Below are 22,543 nucleotides of genomic sequence, written 5' to 3'. Positions count from 1 at the left end.
AAACTGGCGACCTCAGCATTGCAGGTCGACCTTTATCCACTGCACCACCACAGGTCAGGCCATAGTGATTTTCAATAGACAAAGGGCCTCTCACATCAAATAGTTTGTTAATTCTGAGGGAGAAAGTGTAACTAATCCCATTTAATAAATGAGGAAAAGAGCTCTGAGAGGTTTAAACACTAACTGGAAGCATCCAGTGTTGACTATGCCACACTACTTAAAATGCCTTTAATGCAAAGTACTCAGAGACTAAATAAAACTGTCAGCTGACATAAGGGGACTGAAGAGCCAAGGATAGTAGTCTGGAACCATCAGAGATAATCCTTCCCTAACATGGGCAGACAGGGAAGGAAGAAGAGAGGTAAGCGCATAAAGCTTGCGATCAAGTTGATGCCATGGAAAGCACATGTGCTGGAACTGCTTTATACCTGGGTACTTTTTAAGTAATGACATTCCTAGGGATAAGGTCCAGGACAGCCTCACCTCTTCCAGTACCTGTAGCATTTTAAGTATGGTTCTGATTAGGCTTAGTATCAGTACTGTTAAATTTTATAGTTTACATAAAACAATATCTTAACAGAGTCCTCTATTTCCATATTGATAGGTTTACATCAGGTATAACACAACTAACTTAACTTTAAATTTAAAGGCTGAAATGCTTGGATTTGCCATTTTAAATATGATACAAATTACTTTCTGAGATGGAATTCCCAAAAAATGAAAATGTCACATTTGTACTTCAGCAACAAGTTTCTGTAGTAAGGCCATGACCAGAATCTAAGTGATAAATTATAACATTATAACTCTAAAATGATAAATTATAACTCTAAAATGACATATTTTCTGTGCCCTTTGGGTAAGAGAAAATTTCTTTAGAGGTAAATCTTAAGTGAGTACATTTTACTAAATCTATATATGTAAAGTCTGAACAAGTGGTTGGTAATAATGGACTGTTAAATAAAGTAGGGTAGACTTGATGTCTAGACAAGATAGTAGTGAGAGCTGTACTTTTAAGAAGTTCGTTACTTGCTCTGATAAAAAAGAAAAACAAATGTTTCTATTATGTAAGGCTAGTATGAAATGCTTAGATCATGCATATACAATAGATAAAGTTGCCACTACTCAGAAAATTATTTCATTTTAATGCATCATGTATTAAAAGCTGATTCTTTTCCATGTTCCCAACTCTAGTTAACATTTCAGGAAGATAATACATTCGATTACTCTTCTAGCCTTTTTATTTTAAAAGTAAAACAAAAATATTCTATTATATATTGAGAGAGAAAGAGCGCAAACTACTGAGAGTACTGGGAATCATTAGCTATTTAGATGGTGACTGAAACTATATACTGTAACAGAAGAGGGCCGCAGAAAAAAATACGGATTAAATGTAACATCTTATTTACTGAAGAAAACACTTTTTGTACACCTCATTAGCTCAACAAACATTAATTAATTACTGACTGATCATGGTATATTGAAGTTTTTAAAAAACATTTTAAAATAAAATCCCTTATGAAGAGATTTAAAAAACTGAAACACCTAAAAATCTATAATTAAATCTGAAATTAGCTACATATAACACTGTGTACAGAAGCAGCAATCTTAGCTGCTATGTATTTTTAGTATGATTTGTATTAGAAAGGGGCCTAAGATTATTCAGTCCAATTTTTTTATTTTGAGCAAAAAGAAAAACTAATGAGCAGCCCATATGGTCACAAAAATGGTAAAATGTGTAGAATCTAAATTAAAATAAAAATTACGTATTAAGTAGATTGATCTAGACCCACAATAAAATCTTATTAACCTATTAGACTAAAGACTGAGACAGGCAACAAAATAGTTTGTAAATTAACCACTGATTTTTAAGCCATTTAGATGGCTAAGAAATAAAATTTCTTTTAATTACAACAAGGTGGGCATAACTATGAGTGACTATAAAAATGTCTTTACTGAAATAAATGTATATTCAGTTTAAGCCCTTTTAAATTAAAAGAAAGAACATGGAGGTCCTGACTCGTTGGCTCAGTGGTAGAGTATCGGCCCAGTGTGTGGAAGTCCCAGGTTTGATTCCCAGTCAGGGTACACAGAAAAAGCGACCATCTGCTTCTCCACCTGTCCTCCTTCTCTCTCTCTTGCTCTCTCTCTCTCTCTCTTCCCTATCCCACAATCATGGCTTGAATGGTTCAAGCAAGTTGGCCCTGGGTGCTGAGTATTGCTCCATGGCCTCACCTTAGGCACTAAAATACAGTGTGTCCGTAAAGTCATGGTGCACTTTTGACCGGTCACAGGAAAGCAACAAAAGACGATAGAAATGTGAAATCTGCACCAAATAAAAGGAAAACTCTCCCAGTTCCATACCTATTCAGTGCAGTTTAATGTGGGCTCATGCACAGATTTTTTAGGGCTCCTTAGGTAGCTATCTTGTATAGCCTCTACAGACTCGTCACTGACTGATGGCCTACCAGAATGAGGTTTCTCCACCAAACTGCCGGTTTCCTTCAACTGCTTATCCCACCCAGTAATGTTATTCCTATGTGGTGGCGCTTCATTATAAACGCGCCAATATTCACGTTGCACTTTGGTCACGGATTCGAATTTAGCGAGCCATAGAACACACTGAACTTTCCTCTGTACCGTCCACATCTCAGCTGGCATGGCCGTGGGCTGCTCTGCTGTATACATGGTGTTACGTCATCATCTGTGCATGCACACATGCTGCCACATCATCCTACAGACACTAGGAAGGTTTTCCTTTTATTTGGTGCAGATTTCACATTTCTATCATCTTTTGTTGCTTTCCTGTGACTGGTCAAAAGTGCACCATGACTTTACAGACACACTGTGGCTTGGTTGCTGAGCAACGAAGCAGCAGCTGCAGATGGGCAGAGCATCGCCTGGTAGGAAACTTGCCAGGTAGATCCTAGTCGGGACGCATGCAGAGTCTGTCTCTCTACCTCCCCACCTCTCACCCTCTCACTTAATAAAAAATAAATAAAAATATTAAAAAAAGAAAAAACACAGAAATAATCCTGATCAAGTGTCTCTAAGTACTCTTTATGTTTATATGTTTTAAAACATCCAACTGGCACCTTCTCTTGATCTAAAATAATTCCCGTCTACATTTTAATTACATATTATCAGATAAATATATAATCAGCCCTTATTTCAAGAGACTTACTAATAGGTAGAAATAGCAGCATTTTCATAAAACAGCATTATGTTAGGATAGTATTCTGAAATAGCCAAAGAAGTTTCAAAATGAATTTGCTTCCATCATACTTGTTCTTTTATTAACTATTATCTACCAAATAAGAAGAGGCTTTTTCCTATATAAATAATTTTCTGTGATTTGAGGAATACCATGAATAATGCATTTAAAGAACGGTTTCAGGCATATTCCTACAATTATACTGGTTTCAATTGTATTAATTCTATCTACTAATATAGTTTTTAAGAATGGTTGATGATGAAGAAACTAAGATTCTCTACAGTCATATACTTCCGTTATTCTCAAATTTGGAATGCCATCACACTTAAGAGAAGTTAAAAGGCACTCTGGTGATTTCTTATGCAGTTATTAAAACCCACACAGCACTTCATAAGACATAAACACAGGTTTGTTTGGTTTTTTTAGAGAGACAGAGGAAGCAAGGGAAGGAGGGAGGAAGGGAGGGAGGGAGGGGGAAGGTAGGAAGTGAGGAAGAGAGATAGAGATAGAGAGAGAGAGAGAGAGAGAGAGAAAGAGAGAAAATATTCATTTGTTGTTCCCTTGATTGTGCATTCACTGATTGCTTTCTGTAGGTGCCCTGACTAGGAATTGAACCTGAAACCTGGTGTTTCTGGATGACAAGCTAACCAACTGAGCTAACCAGCCAGGGTTAAATATAGGCTTTTGACACTCATAGTATTAACCCCCCACCCCAAACTGCTCATTTAAAAAGTAGTACTTTGCTTATTAAAAAATAAACATATAAAACTTTTTTAAATGTGGAGAAATCAGAGAAACTGTATTTTAAAACATGGTTCACAAGAGATTAAAAATATCTATTAATAGGGGACTATATTGCTCACAAAAATTAGGGAATACTTCAAAATGAATATGAAGTGATAAAATATCCCGTAATTTTTGTGAGCAATGTAGTTATACATACTGATATAGAATGTTACCTAGTATACACTGAATAGGGAACATGGTATGCCATTTGTATTTAAAGTATGGAGACACAAAAACCAACTCTTACCTTTTATTCACTTGCATTGATCATGTGGTAGATGTGGGGGTATTACATGTATGTGTGTATATGTATGTATACACAAATACATAAATACTATTCTATATACACATATATTATATATGCATATTACATATGAATTTATCTATATGCTGGGGAAAGAAATTAGGAAGCTAAGAGTTATTAGGAAGCAAATTTGTTTTTCATTGCATAATCTCTAGTGCCTTTTGACCTTTACGCTTGTGTATGTTATTACTTAAAATACAGCCTTGAAAAAAAAATACAGCCTTGAAGGAATGGATGGAAGATATTCAACATAAACCAAATTAGAGCACATACTTTTGGGATATGGCCATAACTCTAGTTCAGGGGTCCCCAAACTTTTTACACAGGGGGCCAGTTCACTGTCCCTCAGACTGTTGGAGGGCCAGACTATAAAAAAAAACTATGAACAAATCCCTATGCACACTGCACATATCTTATTTTAAAGTAAAAAAACAAAACGGGAACAAATACAATATTTAAAATAAAGAACAAGTAAATTTAAATCAACAAACTGACCAGTATTTCAATGGGAACTATGCTCCTCTCACTGACCACCAATGAAAGAAGTGCTCCTTCTGGAAGTGCGGCGGGGCCGGATAAATGGCCTCAGGGGGCCGCAGTTTGGGGACCCCTGCTCTAGTTCTTAACTAAATCTTTATTACTCTCAGTATAATCAAACATTTATACCTGAAAAGAAAGACTTTCATAAGAATTTGTAAGAGTGATAGTTTCACAGTGTTACAACTGTCAAAACTCATCCACAAGATTTATGTATTTTATTGTATATCAATTATAGCTATTAAAATGGGTAGACTAGAACTTCTCTGATTTACATAAAAGTAATGTGGTAGTTTTCCACAATTAACCACAGTAGAAACTAAAGAAGAATGCATAAAAAAGTCACATCCTTTCAACACTGTTACTCCAAATATGGTCCACAGATTAGTAGAATCAGCATCACCTGGGAGAATGTTAGAAATTCCAATCTCAAATCCCACCCCAGATCTACTGAGTCAGAATCTGTATTTGAGCAAGAACCCCAAGGGATTTATTATATGCATATTAAAGTTTGTGAAGCTCTGATAACCCACCTATCAGAATACCTATAGTAGAAATCCAAGACACCCTACAGATGTACAACAAAGGTAAAGAAGCACAATATAAGTACTGTGCCTTAGAGTAAAGAGATGGAAGGTCTTTGCTCAAGACCAGTTTGCATAATAAAATATCCTAATACTCTAACCACATACTAACTATCCTTAGCAGTTGTTTTACTAAGTTAACTACTTCTCTGCTACTTATCACTTTAGGAGGATTTTAGCTACGCTGACATTCTTAGTCAAATGATCTGCTAGGCAGCACATGCAAATGCATATAATATATGTATGTATATCCCAGATCTACTCAGATTATCTGATTCCATCTGAAGAGGAAGAGAGAAAATCTAATCCAGATATTGTAATTCCACTGAGGAATTACAAAGAGACTTTTAACATCAGATTTCGGTACCCCAAGAAAACATATGCTATATCTAAAGCACACTTTTATTACAGTATGAAGGAATTTTAAACACAAGAATGTTCTGAAGAGTTAAAGTAAATGTTGCTTTATCCCTGGAGGTGCAGTAAATAAAAAAAAGAGGGTATGTAATAATGGAGGATTTCAATTTGATTGGTTCATTCAAAGTAATAATTTATTAAAAAATAAGATTCCTTACCGGTAAAATATCAAGTAGCAAGACTCATTTTCAAATCAAATGGTTCAGTAATAGTATGTTAGGACTTGAGAGATATCAGTCAAGGGATTAATGCCAAACACCTGAACTGGAATATGAATCACCAATCATTTTGTGGGTTATACCTCTCTAGGAATTACTGTAATGAGAAGAGAAATTCTGAAATGTGCTTAAGTTCAAAAGCCAGGAAGCTAGGAAACTATCCCAATAATTGAATGTAAAAAATGGCCCAAATTAGATAAGCAGGGGTAATATGGGAGAATAAAGGGGAAAATGATATACCATAGAATCCAACGCATAAGGAAGTTAAATGTGTTATGGTAAAAGAATGGAACATACCCACTAAAGGATATTCAAGCAAAACTGGGATGATTCACATACCAACACAATATATAGAAATGCAACTTGATGTCTCTGGCTAAAGAATTTGAGACCAGTAGTTCTCTGCCATATCTTGGAGCTTCTTCAGAAAGAATCTGCACCCCTAACCCTACCAAATTTGTATATACCCAGGGATGAGACAGCAAAAATATGGCAAAAGACATGAATCTGCTCCCTCACAGAGGTGATTTCTAATACAATCCACTGCCATACTCATTCCCTTAAACATCAGCCCTGGCCGGTTGGCTCAGTGGTAGAGCGTCAACCTGGCATGCAAGAGTCCCGGGTTCGATTCCCGGCCAGGGCATACAGGAGAAGCGCCCATCTGCTTCTCTCCTTCCTCTCTGTCTCTCTCTTCCCCTCCCGCAGCTGAAGCTCCATTGGAGCAAAGATGGCCCGGGCGCTGAGAATGGCTCTGTGGCTTCTGACTCAGGCACTAAGATGGCTCTGGATGCAACAGAGAAATGCCCCAAAAGGGCAGAGCATCGCCCCCTGGTGGGCATGCCGGGTGGATCCCGGTCGGGCGCAAGCAGGAGTCTGTCTGACTGCCTCCCCGTTTCCAGCTTCGGAAAAATGCAAAAAAAAAAATTTAAAAATCACTGCATTTATAGGCATTTTTAATTATACCAAATTTTGGCCTGTAGATTTAGTTTATTTTATATTTTAATAGAGCCACAAATTAATGATTTTCTTAGAACTCCAGAGCTGAAGGATCTGATTTATATAAACCTTCAAAACATTGCAAGATATCTAAACATATTGAACTTGACATACAAAGAAAAAGCAGCTTGAATATTATACTAATATTTATATTTTTACATTAGTCTATGCTTGATTTGTTTTGGGCTATTATTTTTTCTTAAAACATATGAAAAATGTAAAGAATAACTTCGGGATAGCTATGTAACTACCATCTAGCTTTCTCAAGTTTTTATAATATCCTCTCCATCAGTTATTTAATCCCTAAAAATATGCAAAAGCTGAAAATAAAAAAATTAAGGAAAAAATCCCCTTAAAACTACTTTTTTTCATTTTCAAAAATCACTTAATTTTAGACATTTATAAAATTATATTATTTGCTAGCTTTCTGACATTTAGGGGGCTTCTGGTTTGATTTTCTTGCCAATATATAAAAACCAAAGCACTCACGCAAAAACACAGTAGTTATATTCCAATATTTAACATGATTAAGTCTTCTATTTTATAATTCTTATAATAACTGTTTTTATTTCTATTAACATTAAAATATGGCAGCGTTCTTTTAGATTTATTTTTCTTTCTTTAGGTCATCTGTCTTTGCTATAATAACCTCAATATACTTTTTTTTGTTTGTTTTAATTAAGTGAGAAGCAGGGAGGCAGAGACAGACTCCCGAATGTGCCCCAACCAGGATCCACCTACCAGGCGATGCTTTGGCTGGGCCACAGCTCTGATTGCTTGGCAACTGAGCTATTTTAGTACCTGAGGTGAGGCCATGGAGCCATTTTTGCTCAAACCATTTGAGCCATGGCTATGGGAGGGGAAGGGGAGGAGAGTGGAGAAGCAAACAGTTGCTTCTCCTGTGTGCCCTGACCGGGAATTGAACCCGGGATTTCCATACGCCAGGCTGATGCTCTACCACTGAACCAACAGGCCAGGACCTCGATATACTTTATTTATTTGTCTGTTTGTTTGTTTATTTGTTTTTTGTGAAAGAGACAGAGAAAGGAACATATAGGGACAGATAGATAGGAAGGGGAGCAATGAGAAGCATCAATCCTTCGTGTGGCACTTTAGTTGTTCATTGATTGCTTTCTCATATGTGTTTTGACCAGGAGACTACAGCAGAGCAAGTGTCCCCATGCTCAAGCCAGCAACCTTTGGGCTCAAGCCAACAACTATGGGGTCATATCTACAATCTCATACTCAAGCCAGCGACCCTGTGCTTCAGCCGATGAGCCAGATTTCAAGCTGGCAATCTTGAGGTTTTGAACCTGAGTCCTCTGTGTCCCAGTCCGACACTCCATTCACTGCACACCACCTGATCAGGTAACTTTAGTATTAGATGTTCATGTGTTTTAACAATGGGCAGATAAAAACATAGATCAAACATACATGGGTATCTAGAAAGTACTATAAAAACTGGTTTCATATTAAAATTTTGAGCCATGGCCGGTTGGCTCAGTGGTAGAGCGTCGGCCTGGCGTGCAGGAGTCCCAGGTTTGATTCCCAGCCAGGGCACACAGGAGAAGCGCCCATCTGCTTCTCCACTCCTCCCCCTCTCCTTCCTCTCTGTCTCTCTTCCCCTCCTGCAGCAGAGGCTCCATTGGAGCAAAGATGGCCCGGGCGCTGAGGATGGCTCTGTGGCCTCTGCCTCAGATGCTAGAATGGCTCTGGATACAACAGAGCGACGCCCTAGAGGGGCAGAGCATTGCCCCCTGGTGGGCATTCTGGGTGGATCCCAGTCAGGCGGGAGTCTGACTGCCTCCCCGTTTCCAGCTTCGGAAAAATGCAAAAAAAAAAATTTTTGTGTGCACTATGTTAGCTTCTGCATCTGATTAGTAACTTACATTTTCAAGATCAAATAGATCAACTAGGAATAACAAGATCATACAGACATTAAGAGGCTATAAACCAAAATAATAGTCTCTCCCCTGTAATTTCAGTCAAGTTTTGTAACCAATTATATTCTTAAGAAAACCGCTTCTTTAAAGAACAGATCAGGTGAAAAAGAAAAATAACATTAAATCATTCATTCAACAAACATTTATCAAGCACTTATTACTAAGTGGTGGGCCTGGGCACTCTGTTAGGTGGTCAGGTTAAGATGCACAGTCTGGCCTGACCTGGAGGTGGTGCTGTGGATAGAGCATCATACTGTGACGCAAAGAACCCAGGTTCAAAACCCCAAGGTCGCTGACTTGAGCATGGGCTCTTCCGGGCTCATCCAGCTTGAGTATGGGGTCACTCGCTCTGCTGTAGCCCCCTGGTCAAGGTATATCTGAGAAAGCGGTCAATGAACAACTAAAGTGCTGCAACAAAGAATTGAGCCTTCTCACTCTCTCCCTTCCTGTCTGTCTGTGCCTATCTGTCCCTCTCTCTGTGTCTCTGTCACAAAAAAATAATAAAAGTAAATGTCAAGGAGCAAAAAAAGCTAAGAAGAAAAATAAATCAGAGTAAAAAGAGAAAAAGGCAGCAGTTTTATATATGGTAATGATATTCGTATTCATATTGAAGATATATCCTGTGAGCAATCCTTTTATTTATGCTTTCATTTAATATCTTGGAAGGCACCAATCTACCTTCACCAAATCAAACAAAAGTTTCCAGTCTCCATTTTCCTTATATTTCTCTAAGCATCTGATACTGATAACCACCTCCATTTTTGAAACCCTACTAGTTTGCATAACAAATTTCCTATCTGTGTTCTTAACATTAGCCATTAGGGTGGTATCAATATAAGCTGCACAATCACACCTGGGTTTGTTTTTTTAATTTACTTTTTTTTTTTTAAGATTTTTATTTATTTATTCATTTTTATTAGAGAGAGAGGGGAGAGAGAGATAGAGAGAGAGAGAACAGGGGGAGGAGCAGGAGGCATCAACTCCCATATGTGCCTTGACCAGGCAAGCCCAGGGTTTTGAACCGGCAACCTCAGCATTCCAGGTCGACGCTTTATCCACTGCGCCACCACAAGTCAGGCCACATCTGGGGTTTAATTAAGATCTTTTCCTATCTAACCAAGTAATATAGGTTTTAATTGATGTGGAAGTGGACAGCACCTTGAGAAAGGAATTTTGTTCTTAATTTCCAATAGGTTTAAGAGGCTTATATAATAATATAATGACATTTACTCAAGGCATTGGAGAGAAACTTTATTTCTTTTTTTTTTTTTTTTTTAATTTTTCTGAAGCTGGAAACAGGGAGAGACAGTCAGACAGACTCCCGCATGCGCCCGACCGGGATCCACCCGGCACGCCCACCATGGGGCGATGCTCTGCCCATCCTGGGCGTCGCCATATTGCGACCAGAGCCACTCTAGCGCCTGAGGCAGAGGCCACAGAGCCATCTCCAGCGCCGGGGCCATCTTTGCTCCAATGGAGCCTTGGCTGCGGGAGGGGAAGAGAGAGACAGAGAGGAAAGCGCGGCGGAGGGGTGGAGAAGCAAATGGGCGCTTCTCCTGTGTGCCCTGGCCGGGAATCGAACCCGGGTCCTCCGCACGCTAGGCCGACGCTCTACCGCTGAGCCAACCGGCCAGGGGAGAAACTTTAAAAACAAATCCTTGTGCAACATGTTACATTTTCTAAAGCTCACAGTTTATTCATTTAATCCTTGTAGTCTGATAATACCCTATGAGGCAGGCAATATTTCCATACTAAAACACTTTAAATGCTGCTATGCATAATGAACATCATGAGGAGGACTGAAGAGAAAAATAATTGCTACTTTTTTTAGTCTTCAGTAAGTCTAAACCTCTAGGCTTACCCATTCCAAATCTATACATTACACACTATAGGCTTTGTCTTTTAACTGTTTTTAAGTAAATTATTTAATCTATTAAAAAACAAGATATAACTAGCTTTATCCTGTACTAATCCTCAAGCAATTGATTTAATCTATTAAAAACAAGATCTTAACTTTCAAGAATATCATTAAAATTAGATTTAAATAACTATCATTTATTTTTCTTTAATACTTGAAAAATACTCAAAAGTATAATGAGAAACATCTGTAATCCCAATATTCAAAAAAACATTTACTAACATTTTGGTAGATTTAATGTTTCTTTCAGCCCATCTTTATTAACTTTAAAAACATTACTCCATACTAACTAGAATATCCTCTAAAAAATAAATTTGCTTTATATTTTAAAAAATAAGTAAGCAGGGATTGGGGACCAAATTGATCAAAATTACAATCAAACAATTTTTATTTTATAATTTTAAAAATTAATTTCAGTCACAAGTGGAAAAGGACAAAATGAAATATATTCATTCAATAACCACTCACTATAAATACCATGTGCAAAGTGACAGGAACAAAAGATTACTTAAAAAGGGATTCTCACCTGTTCAATCTCTTTGGTTTTTGATGCTATTGCTTTAGAGCGACTGTTTAGCTGACTGTCTTCAAATAATTCCATGCCATCTGCTACATTTGACTCAGGTTCTTCTGACTGGTCAATGAACAATGGTGCTGTGGGTCCTGCCTTTAAGAAGAAGTACAAATATTTAATTGCTTTCTTAAATAACATATAGCATTTCAGATGACTTATAAAAAACACTAAATGACAGATTATATCAAGAAAACATGCTAAATTTAACCTGTCTTCAGAAAACACTTTCAACTTTACTATGCATAATGAGCTGATGTGAGGAGAACTAAAGAGGAAATGATTAACTTTTAAATTTTAGGTAAGACCAAGTCTCTAGGTTTATTTCATTCCAAAATTATATTTCACACTATATTAAGACAGAACTAGAAGGTTCTGTCCTAGAATTATTCTTTAAGAAATCTATTTAAGAGACACTAAAGAGAAAAGGTCCAATTGGAAGTGAGAGGTATGTGTACACATAAACAATTATATTAAAATTTAAAAGGATTCTATTTTCAGAAAGTTAAAACTATCTTGCCCCTATAGGCTAAAAATTTATTGAAATAAATAAAAAGAAAACAATCCCCCAAAGCAGTAACAATCACTTCTATTTTAAAACAATTCATTAATGAATAAATTATCTCACAAAAAGCCTACAGCCAATTACTGTATTTTCTAAAACCACTTGATAAAAAGAGAAATTAATGAGGAAAGACTATTATTTTTACTACACTTAAGTTTTTTCAAAACGTTACTATATAACAATGCCACTGCCCTAGGAACAATGGACATATTAATAACAGAAGAGAAAAAGGTTCATGCCTCCATGTAGCTGGCAGTAAGCAGTAACTTAGAAAGAGTACACTGAGGCCCTGGCCAGTTGACTCAGCAGTAGAGCGTCGGCCTGGCGTGCGGGGGACCCAGGTTCGATTACCGGCCAGGGCACATAGGAGAAGCGCCCATTTGCTTCTCCACCACCCCCCCTTCCTCTCTGTCTCTCTCTTCCTCTCCCGCAGCCAAGGCTCCATTGGAGCAAAGATGGCCCGGGCACTGAGGATGGCTCCTTGGCCTCTGCCCCAGGCGCTAGAGTGGCTCTGGTCGCGGCAGAGCATCGCCCCCTGGTGGGCAGAGCGTTGCCCCTGGTGGGCGTGCCGGGTGGATCCCGGTCGGGCGCATGTGGGAGTCTGTCTGACTGTCTCTCCCCGTTTCCGGCTTCAGAAAAATACAAAAAAAAAAAGAGTACACTGAGCTCAAGCATGTATTTTACTGTTGCATATTTAGGTGGGTGGGGCGTTAAGGAAGGAAATAAAAAATGTGTATTTATTACAAGTTTATTAAAAAACAAGATTTTTGTGATTGAAGTTGTGGAAAACAGCAGCAGGTTTAGAGAAGACACACTAATGACAGGTACTTTTCACCATTAAAGCAGTGGCATTCCACTTGATGTGCTGTATAATGCCACAACTTTAGAAAATAACTTTTGGCAGCATTTATCCAAATTTAGCAAATATCCCTTTCACCCAGCAAAGTCAGACAAAGAAAGGCATATATACTCTTTTAAAAAAGAAAAAAAATCACTCAGAGAAAAAAATATCAGATATGTGGTTACCAGAGGCGAGGATGGAGGTAGGAGTATGAAGGGAAAATTGGATAAAGGTGGTCAAAAGGTACAAAGTCTCAATTATAAAATAAGTACTGAGAATATACACACTGATATAATGTATATTTGAAAGTTGCAAAGAGTAAATCCTAAGACTTCTCATTACAAGGAAAAAGAGATGAAATACGTTAGCTAAAGTTACTGTGGTAATCATTTCAAAATATATATGTAAGTCAAGTTGTTATGCTATATATCTTAAACTTACACAGTTCTGAATCAATTATATCTCAATAAAACTGGGGGGAAAGCTTATTAGTAATTAAATTTAGTTCAATTAATTATATATTATCCAAGCTACTATAGGGAAAACAAGGTAAGTACCTGAGATATATTCAATATACAGGGGGTCCTCGGGTTACAACAATCTCGACATAATGATGAGCTTACAATCCTCAATTTCATAAAAACTTTAAAAGATTGAGACATGGAGTATTTCTGCTTTTACTGTTAGTATTGTACTTACAGACTACATGGGTAAATTAGTTTGGCTGCATGCAGCAGAATACGTAATAAGGCGACATATGAGTTAGGGAGCTTGCGTCCCCAGTACACTTACCTATGCCATTTTGAACTCTTAAAAGCACAAGTAGTCTGTCTGTGTTAGGCTAGGGTGTGCTTCGACTTACACCAAAATTCGGACTATGTCACTGTCATAGGAACAGAACTGTGTCGTAACCTGAGGACCTTCTGTATCTAGAACTAGACAGTCAAAAGAAATTTTGGGGGAGGGGTAAGAAGAGGGCAGATAGTGAGGCAGACTTTTGCATGCACCTGACCAGGATCCACTCAGCAACCCCTTCTGGGGCCAATGCTTGAGTACTGAGCTACTTTTAGCACTTCAGGTTTTTGTGCTCCAATGGAGCTATCCTCAGCACCGGGGCTCACACTCAAACCAATCAAGCCACTGGCTGTGGGAAGAGAAAAGAAACAAAAGGGGGAAAGAGAAAAAAAGGGAGAGAAGCAGATGGTCATTTCTCCTGTGTGCCCTGACTGGGAATTGAACCCAGAACGTCCATATGCCAAGCCAATGCACTATCCACTGAACAACCGGCCAGGGATTAAAAAAATTGTTTTAATAAAGACAATATAAGGTCATCACTGTAATACAAATGGCATAAAATTACAACAGGAAGGGGAGCAAAGTAGAATCAAGAAAGATCTTGAGTTTTGTTATCTCAAACACTATTGATTCCACTGAATGAATCTCAATGAGGACCATGAAGATCTTCACTGGGGACAGAATAGGGAGTGATACTAAAGGGGAAAATAATGCCCTACATATACATATATGTATGTATATATGTATGTATGTATGTATATGTATGTTTGTGTGTATATATATGAAAAAAACATAATTCACATTTAAATAAAAATATTTAAACTTTATTCTACAGCAAAAAATAACCTGCTCTACTGAGACATTCTAATAACCTCTATTTTAAAATTTATTTATTTATTCTTTTTAAGCAAGAGAGAGAGACAGGAGGAGAGAGAGATGAGGAAGAGAGAGAGAGAGATGACATAACTCACAGATGCATCACTTTAGTTGTTCATTGATTGCTTCTCATACATGCCTTGACCCATGGGACTCCAGCCGATCCAGTGACCTTGGGTTCAATCGGTTTCAAACCTGATACTTCAGAGTCCCAAGCCTAACAGCCTCTAAATAATTTGCTTTTCATTATGATGGCCAAAAGCAAAACTCTTCTGGCCAGTTTTAGGACCTTTTTTAAAATTTTTATTTACAGAGACAGAGAGAGTTAGAGAGAGGGATATATAGAGACAGACAGATAGAAACAAAGAGAGACGAGAAGCATCAATCATTAGTTTTTCACTGCGATACCTTAGTTGTTCACTGATTGCTTTCTCATACGTGCCTTGACCATGGGGCTGCAGCAGACCGAGTAATCCCTTGCTCAAGCCAGCGACCTTGGGTCCAAGCCAAGCTGGTGAGCTCTGATCAAACCAGATGAGCCCGCGCTCAAGGTGGCAACCTCGGGGTCTCGAACCTGGGTCCTCTGTATCCAGGTCCGATGCTCTATACACTGCACCACTGCCTGGTCAGGCAGGACAGTATATTACACCTCTATAAAACTTGACTGTAAACTCCTTAACAGCTAAGATGGTGTCTCTACTGCAGTGTTTGATACAAGTAGATGAAGAATGAATATGTAGTGAATTTAAATAAACTATGAGAAGCTTAATATAATATTACTTTCTGAAAATATGTGCCTTGAAATACTAATCCTAAAATATGTACTGTGAAAAAAATTTCATAAATATTTGGTAAATTATGCAAACTTTATTATTTAGTCCTCCTCTCACAGACCATGGATGAGCATATTAACATACTAAAAATCTCAGAAAAGTGCTGAATTATCAAAATCAACCTAAATTTTTAAGGTCTAGCATTTCCCAAACATTGTATCAAATACTTTAGGAAATACTCTATTAGTGGCCAAAAAGTAAAATTATAAAACTAAACAGGAACTACAACAATCCTGAATATTTAAGTATATCACTGAACATATCTTCAATTTCTTTTTTTTTTCTTTTTTCTTTTTTTTCTGAAGCTGGAAACGGGGAGAGACAGTCAGACAGACTCCCGCATGCACCCGACCGGGATCCACCAGGCATGCCCACCAGGAGCGATGCTCTGCCCACCAGGGGGCGATGCTCTGCACCTCCGGGGCGTCGCTCTGCCGCGACCAGAGCCACTTTAGCGCCTGGGGCAGAGGCCAAGGAACCATTCCCGGCGCCCGGGCCATCTTTGCTCCAATGGAACCTCGGCTGCGGGAGGGGAAGAGAGAGACAGAGAGGAAGGGGGGGAGGGTGGAGAAGCAAATGGGCGCCTCTCCTATGTGCCCTGGCCGGGAATCGAACCCGGGTCCCCCGCACGCCAGGCCGACGCTCTACCGCTGAGCCAACCAGCCAGGGCCTAATCTCTCTCTACCCTTGAAAATGAACCTACGCACTGTTTCTGAAGTACACAGACCATTATTTCAATAGCTAATATAAAATACTGTTACAACTAAATTTAAACACACATACACACAAAGTACTATATATCAAACTCTGTCCATGCATCAAAGTCCCTTTTTCCTCCCAGCTTATTATTTCAAATCAGATATGAGTTTACAGACCAAGGTTAAAATTCTGAAAAAGTCTGTATTTCAAAAAGCATGGGTCACTGAAGTATTTAAAAACACCCAAGAACAAAAGTTAACTATCGTACTTGAGCAAAATGTTAATAAGATATGGTGGGATTAAGCTTTTCAACAAAAAACAGAGTATAAAATATTTAAAGTAAAAACAAAGTTTAAGACCTGACCTGTGGTGGCGCAGTGGATAAAGCGTCGACCTGGAAATGCTGAGGTCGCCGGTTGGAAACCCTGGGCTTGCCTGGTCAAGGCACATATGGGAGTTGATGCTTCCAGCTCCTCCCCCCTCCCTCTCTCTCCTCTCTAAAATGAATAAATAAAATAAAATAAAATAAAAAAATTAAAAAAAAAAAACAAAAAACAGAGTTTAAAATAAAATTTCCAACTGCTTTATTTCCAATATAAAAAAATGTATAAATCTAACTTGAAAAACATTTTTAGATAATGCTACAAACTTGAGGATGCTTCTCAGCAAACAGTAAAGAGACACAACAAGTAACAAGCACACTCAAGTGATCTCAATTCCACTCTCACTCACCTTGCCTTTGTTTCAACAGAAGATCATGTCTGATCTATGACTCTGCTTACAGATTTTCAGGGTTACTTACTTCTATTAATTCAAAATCTAGGAAATTCAGGGCATACTTTAGAGAAAAAATAAGGAAGTTTAAAAGAGTCCTACGAGACTCAACGTCACTATCTATTCAAAGTTAAGATCCAGTCAAGCAATATTATAGAAATATCAGTAGAATATTTAAAAGCTGGGAAAGGTATAAAAAAAAAAGCAGGGAAAGGTAGATAGTGAGATTTTCTTTTTAATTTTCGAGATTAAGAAATAATGGGGATGGGTAATAGAGAATAAATATATCTTAATAAAGCCTTGCTAATTGAATAAAGTATTTAACAAACAACAATATAGTGTTTTTAGAAGTTTTTGAATTTAAGTACCCTGAGAAAAATGACCAGTTCTCCAAAACAGCAATTTTGAGGCATTTATATCTATTACTAATATAAAAGCCATTATTCCAAGTTATCAAAGAAAATAAGCAAAATGACCCTCGTATATGCATCACTATATTGTTCATACATTTAAATAGTACTAGAAAGGTACCAAAGAGGAAGAGCTTGATGTTTTAGAAAAATTTATTCAAGAATATGGATAAAATATCTATTTTATAGCTATAACAACAACAAAAGAAAACCCCTGACCTATTTAAGAATTAATATCTACATGATAGATAAAAAAAAGTCCCCATTTGCATAACTACAGAGAGGGTCTGTATTGGTTTGTCCTTTCTAGGAGCTGTGTACATTAGTTATTTTGGAAAGAACCTTTTCCTTAGTTTATGGTATGTAGTAATGTAATATGTATATTAAATTCCAATGTTCAATCCCTTTTATCAGATAAAAACAAAAGGCATTCTGTGAAAGGCATCCAAAACAAACTGAAAATCATAAATCTCCAAAGAAACATAATTTGTCATGGTACAAAGATTTTTATATTCTCTGCCTATCATGTCAAAATAATTCCTTAAGCACCAAATCCTGAATCTAAAAGCTTAATTTTGCCCATAAAACATCTATATTTCCTTATTACAGATGTTATAGGTTATATAAAAAATTTTCAGTTCATTTAAAAATATTAAAATACAGACATTTCAGAAATAGTATTTAAGGACCCAAAATGATCCCATCTTTTGGGATTCAAGACTCATCAAAGGTCGTAAGTAACACAAACTGCACAATTTCATTTCTTGGGATATTTATGAGATAATTTGCATAGGCTAGATTAACACTCATAAATATAGCCCAAGACCAAGGTCTAATTAGATATCTGTTCTGAATTCACTGGTTTATGTCTAATGGCTTATCATGATTTCTAGGAACTTTTTTTTTTTAATTATTTATTTATTTATTTATTTTTTTACAGAGACAGAGAGGGATAGACAGGGACAGACAGACAGGAACGGAGAGAGATGAGAAGCATCAATCATTAGTTTTTCATTGCACGTTGCAACACCTTAGTTGTTCATTGACTGCTTTCTCATATGTGCCTTGACTGCGGGCCTTCAGCAGACCGAGTAACCCCTTGCTGGAGCCAGCAACCCTGGGTTCAAGCTAATGAGCTTTTGCTCAAACCAGATGAGCCTGCGCTCAAGCTGGCAACCTCGGGGTCTCGAACCTGGGTCCTATGCATCCCAGTCCGACGCTCTATCCTGGTCAGGCTCTAGGAACTTTTAATAGCAAAATCCATAAAAGAAACACATAAATAACATATTTTCTTTTTATTTCCTATTTATAAAATTCCTGCACTTCTAAACTATTGGAGACATTGACACAGTATAATTATTAAATTCAGAGTCATTCATTCATACATAGCCCTACTATTATTGTATGTGGTAACTTTTAGTAGTCCAACCAAATATTTTCAGCTTATAATTTAAAAAAATTTTTTTAAATTTATTTTAGTGAGGAGAGGGAGAGAGAGAGAGATAAGGCAAGAAAGAAGAGGAAGCATCAACTCCCATTTGTACCTTGACCAGGCAAACCCAGGGTTTTGAACCAGTGATCTCAGCATTCTAGGTCAATGCTTTATCCACTGTGCCACCATAGGTATGGCCATAATTTAAAATCTAGACTAAACTCTCAAATGTGAAACATAAAGGAGAAACTATGCTTACCTCGTACTCAGATATTTCAGGTAGGTTACTTTCATCTGCTTTCTCTAGCTTCTCAGCAGCCCACTTGCTCGCAGCCTCAGCAAGTTCCTTTTCCGTCAGCCTACTGGGTTTGTCTAACACCTAATAAAAACAGAAGAACAGGTCTGTTACAATTCTCAAGGGCTTTTAAACGTCAAATACATGTAGAAGTATACCCCACTTACACTTAAAATCATATAAGCCTTCAAATATATAAAGAAAACAAGTACATTCTTTATTTGCTTTTTCAAAATTAGTCAACATAGAATATCTTTAAGTAGCAATTATTTTGGACATATAGACTAGATCTCTTAATTCCATTTCCATTAAAATTTCAGAAAGTCATCTAAGAAACTAAACAAAAGACATTGACAATGAACTAATATACTAATAATATTTAGAACATATAAGACATCATATGGATTTTAACTATCTTTAATTATAGTCGATGAAATAATGCCAAAATCTCATCCAGGTAAATTCCTAATTTTTTTTTTTGGGGGGGGGTGTTAATTTATTTACTTTTTACAAAGACAGAGAGTGAGTCAGAGAGAGGGATAGACAGGGACAGACAGACAGGAATGGAGAGAGATGAGAAGCATCAATCATTAGTTTTTCATTGCACGTTGCAACACCTTAGTTGTTCATTGATTGCTTTCTCATATGTGCCTTGACTGTGGGCCTTCAGCAGACCAAGTAACCCCTTGCTGGAGCCAGCGACCTTGGGGTCAAGCTGGTGGAATTTTGCTCAAACCAGATGAGCCTGCGCTCAAGCTGGCAACCTCGGGGTCTCGAACCTGAGTCCTCTGCATCCCAGTCCAACGCTCTATCCACTGTGCCACCGCCTGGTCAAGCTAAATTCCTAATTTATGCAACAGAAAAGTCCAGATATGCTATTTCTATACCTTCATAATAATTTACATAAATCCTACTCTCTACATAAAATCTAGAGATTTAAATTTCATTTCATGAAACTATTATTATCTTACCTTCCTCAACCACATACCATACTAAAACAAAAAATGGAATATCAAGTAACAGAGAGACCTGGGTTTGAATGCCAGTTTCATCACTTGCCAGGTAAATGGCTTTACATTCATAGTTTATGACATGAGTTTTCCATTTATAAAATAGAAATTAGTAATATTCACTGTTTTACTTGACTTGTCAGGGTGATCCCCTTTTTTTTGTATTTTTCCAAGTGAGAAGTGGGGGGGAAGGGCAGACAGGCGCATTGCTCCATTGCAGCTGGAGCCATTCTAGCGCCTGAGGCAGAGGCCATGGAGCCATCCCCAGTGCCCAGGCCAACTTTGCTCCAATGGAGCCTTGGCTGCAGGAGGGGAAGAGAGAGACAGAGAGGAAGGAGAGGGGGAAGGGTGGAGAAGCAGATGAGCACTTCTGTATGCCCTGGCCAGGAATCGAACCCAGGACTTCCACATGCCAGGCTGATGCTCTACTGCTGAGCCAACCGGCCAGGGCCAGAATGATCACTTTAAAAGTTACATAAATATTGAATCTCTATGATGTGTACCTGAAACCAATATAATACTGTATGTTAACTATCACTCAAAAAATATTTTTGAATTAACAACATTCACCATTTTATAAAGTACTTGTGAAAGTCAAGAGAGTAACAGACCTGAAAGCCTCTAGCAGAATGCTTGGTACTCTCTTTTTTCTTTCTTTTCCATATTCATTGCTATAAAATCTGTTATAAAAACTAAAATATGGCCCTGGCTGGTTGGCTCAGTGGTAGAGCATCCGCCAGGTGTGTGGAAGTCCTGGGTTTGATTCCCAGTCAGGGCACACAGGAGAAGCGCCTATCTGCTTCTCCACCCCTCCTTCCCCCTCTCCTTCCTCTCTGTCTCTCTCTTCCCCTCCCAAAGTGAAGGCTCCATTCAAGCAAAGTTGGCCCGGGCGCTGAGGACAGCTCCATGGCCTCCACTTCAGGCGCTAGAATGGCTCCGGCCACAAAGGAACAACACTCCAGATGGGCAGAGCATCACCCCCTAGTGGGCATGCTGGGTGGAACCCAGTTGGGCGCATGTAGGAGTCTATCTGACTGCCTCCCCGCTTCTAACTTTGGAAAAATACAAAAAAAAAAAAAAAACTCATAAAATATATTTGAAGATCAATCAGTTCATGGAATCAATATAAAAATAAAGAAAATGTTTTTTTCTGGATCATATATGATCCTCCTAATACTTTTTACAAATCTATGCTATAGAGTAAGACATAAAAACTGTAAGGCAAACATTAGAAAAATTCTTTCCTTAGGCTCTTATGGTAACTCTCTGATTTCATTATTATACATATTCAACAGTTAGGCCCTTCACCCCTAATTTGTCCCCACCTCTTCTTCTAAAGTCACATCATTGATTCCAAATATATTTCCTCTGAAACACAGGGTCACTAATCCCTACATTATGGTACACTAGCGCTTATAAAGTGCTTTTATAATGCAAACCAAAAAAAGTATTTTAATTAAATGGTAGCCCATGCAGGTGGCTAGGGTGGACTTTATTATCCAACTTATAAACCAAGAAACTCAATGTAAAAAATAACAGTGTTTTCCCATAGATAACTAGTAAATGCTTAGCTGGAACTTAAAACTAGGTTTTCTAGAATAAAAAGGCCCTTGACCTCCTTCTGTAGCTTATTCAATTCACCCAACTACTTACTGGCTTGCCATCCATAATGTTTACTGGAAGAGAGTAACAATGCATCTATGTGGAGTAGTTCCACAGCTACTGAAAAAGCCTAAATATGCCTACCATACATAAAGTTAGAAAATAAACACACACACACACAAATTTATCAAAGAAAAAAATTATACCTCACTTTTTTGGGGTATCTGTTCTGAAGAGGCAGTTATAGAGCAAAAACAAAACATTGTATGTTTTCTCTAGCAATAAAAAGCAAAATCTTCTAACTCAACTCTATTCATCTGTCATTAAATCTATACATATGAAAAACTAATTTGAAACCAATTTTTAAAGCAGAAAATACATTCTGAAAAAAGGCCCTTGATCTCCTGCATGAGGGCAGTCATAATGTTTAAAAGAAAAAGTCTTCCACCGAATCAGGAAATCTAGGTAATAAAGCTTTCACAGCAATGATGTAACACTGGGCAAAAGAAGACAGGGAGACTGCACCTTCTGAACACATAAAATGATTCTACATCTAAAATTCTGAAATTCCAATTCCACATTAAGACAAAAATTGTAAACATCTACATAAACTGCCAGACAAAAAATATCTGAAATCCATTACTACTCTTTCCCACTAAATATATCTTAATGTGCCACAAAATTTTATGTTGTAACTTATATTTACATGGAATTAAAATTCAGGAGAAATGAATATTTCATATATCATAATTTAAATATTCACAATGACTTAGATGAGCTAGTACTATTTACACATTCTTTCATTTACACCTCACAAGAAAAATAAGCCAGTCTTTTAGGTGGGTAAATCACTCTTGACACGGTAAGACTGAAAAAGAAAATTCAATCAATCTTTCCTATTCAAAACCCAGCATTCTAGCCTG

At 37.6% G+C, this 22,543-nt stretch overlaps 1 protein-coding gene across 9 annotated transcripts in view; it reads right to left on the bottom strand.

The window, feature by feature from the left end:
• PPHLN1 (periphilin 1) overlaps positions 1 to 22,543 on the bottom strand; it is a 167,428-nt gene that overhangs the window by 24,084 nt on the left and 120,801 nt on the right. For all 9 annotated transcript variants that reach the window (XM_066368983.1, XM_066368989.1, XM_066368986.1 and 6 more), the window contains 2 exons: positions 18,973 to 19,092; positions 11,444 to 11,584 (listed from right to left, as the gene is read on the bottom strand). In XM_066368983.1, coding sequence (XP_066225080.1) covers positions 11,444 to 11,584; positions 18,973 to 19,092 — 261 coding nt within the window. The remainder of the gene's footprint in view (positions 1 to 11,443; positions 11,585 to 18,972; positions 19,093 to 22,543) is intronic.

Source organism: Saccopteryx leptura, chromosome 2 (assembly GCF_036850995.1).
Source record: "Saccopteryx leptura isolate mSacLep1 chromosome 2, mSacLep1_pri_phased_curated, whole genome shotgun sequence".
NCBI lineage: Eukaryota > Metazoa > Chordata > Mammalia > Chiroptera > Emballonuridae > Saccopteryx > Saccopteryx leptura.
Note: the sequence above shows the minus strand (reverse complement) of the source record. Positions and strands in the feature narration are given on the sequence as shown.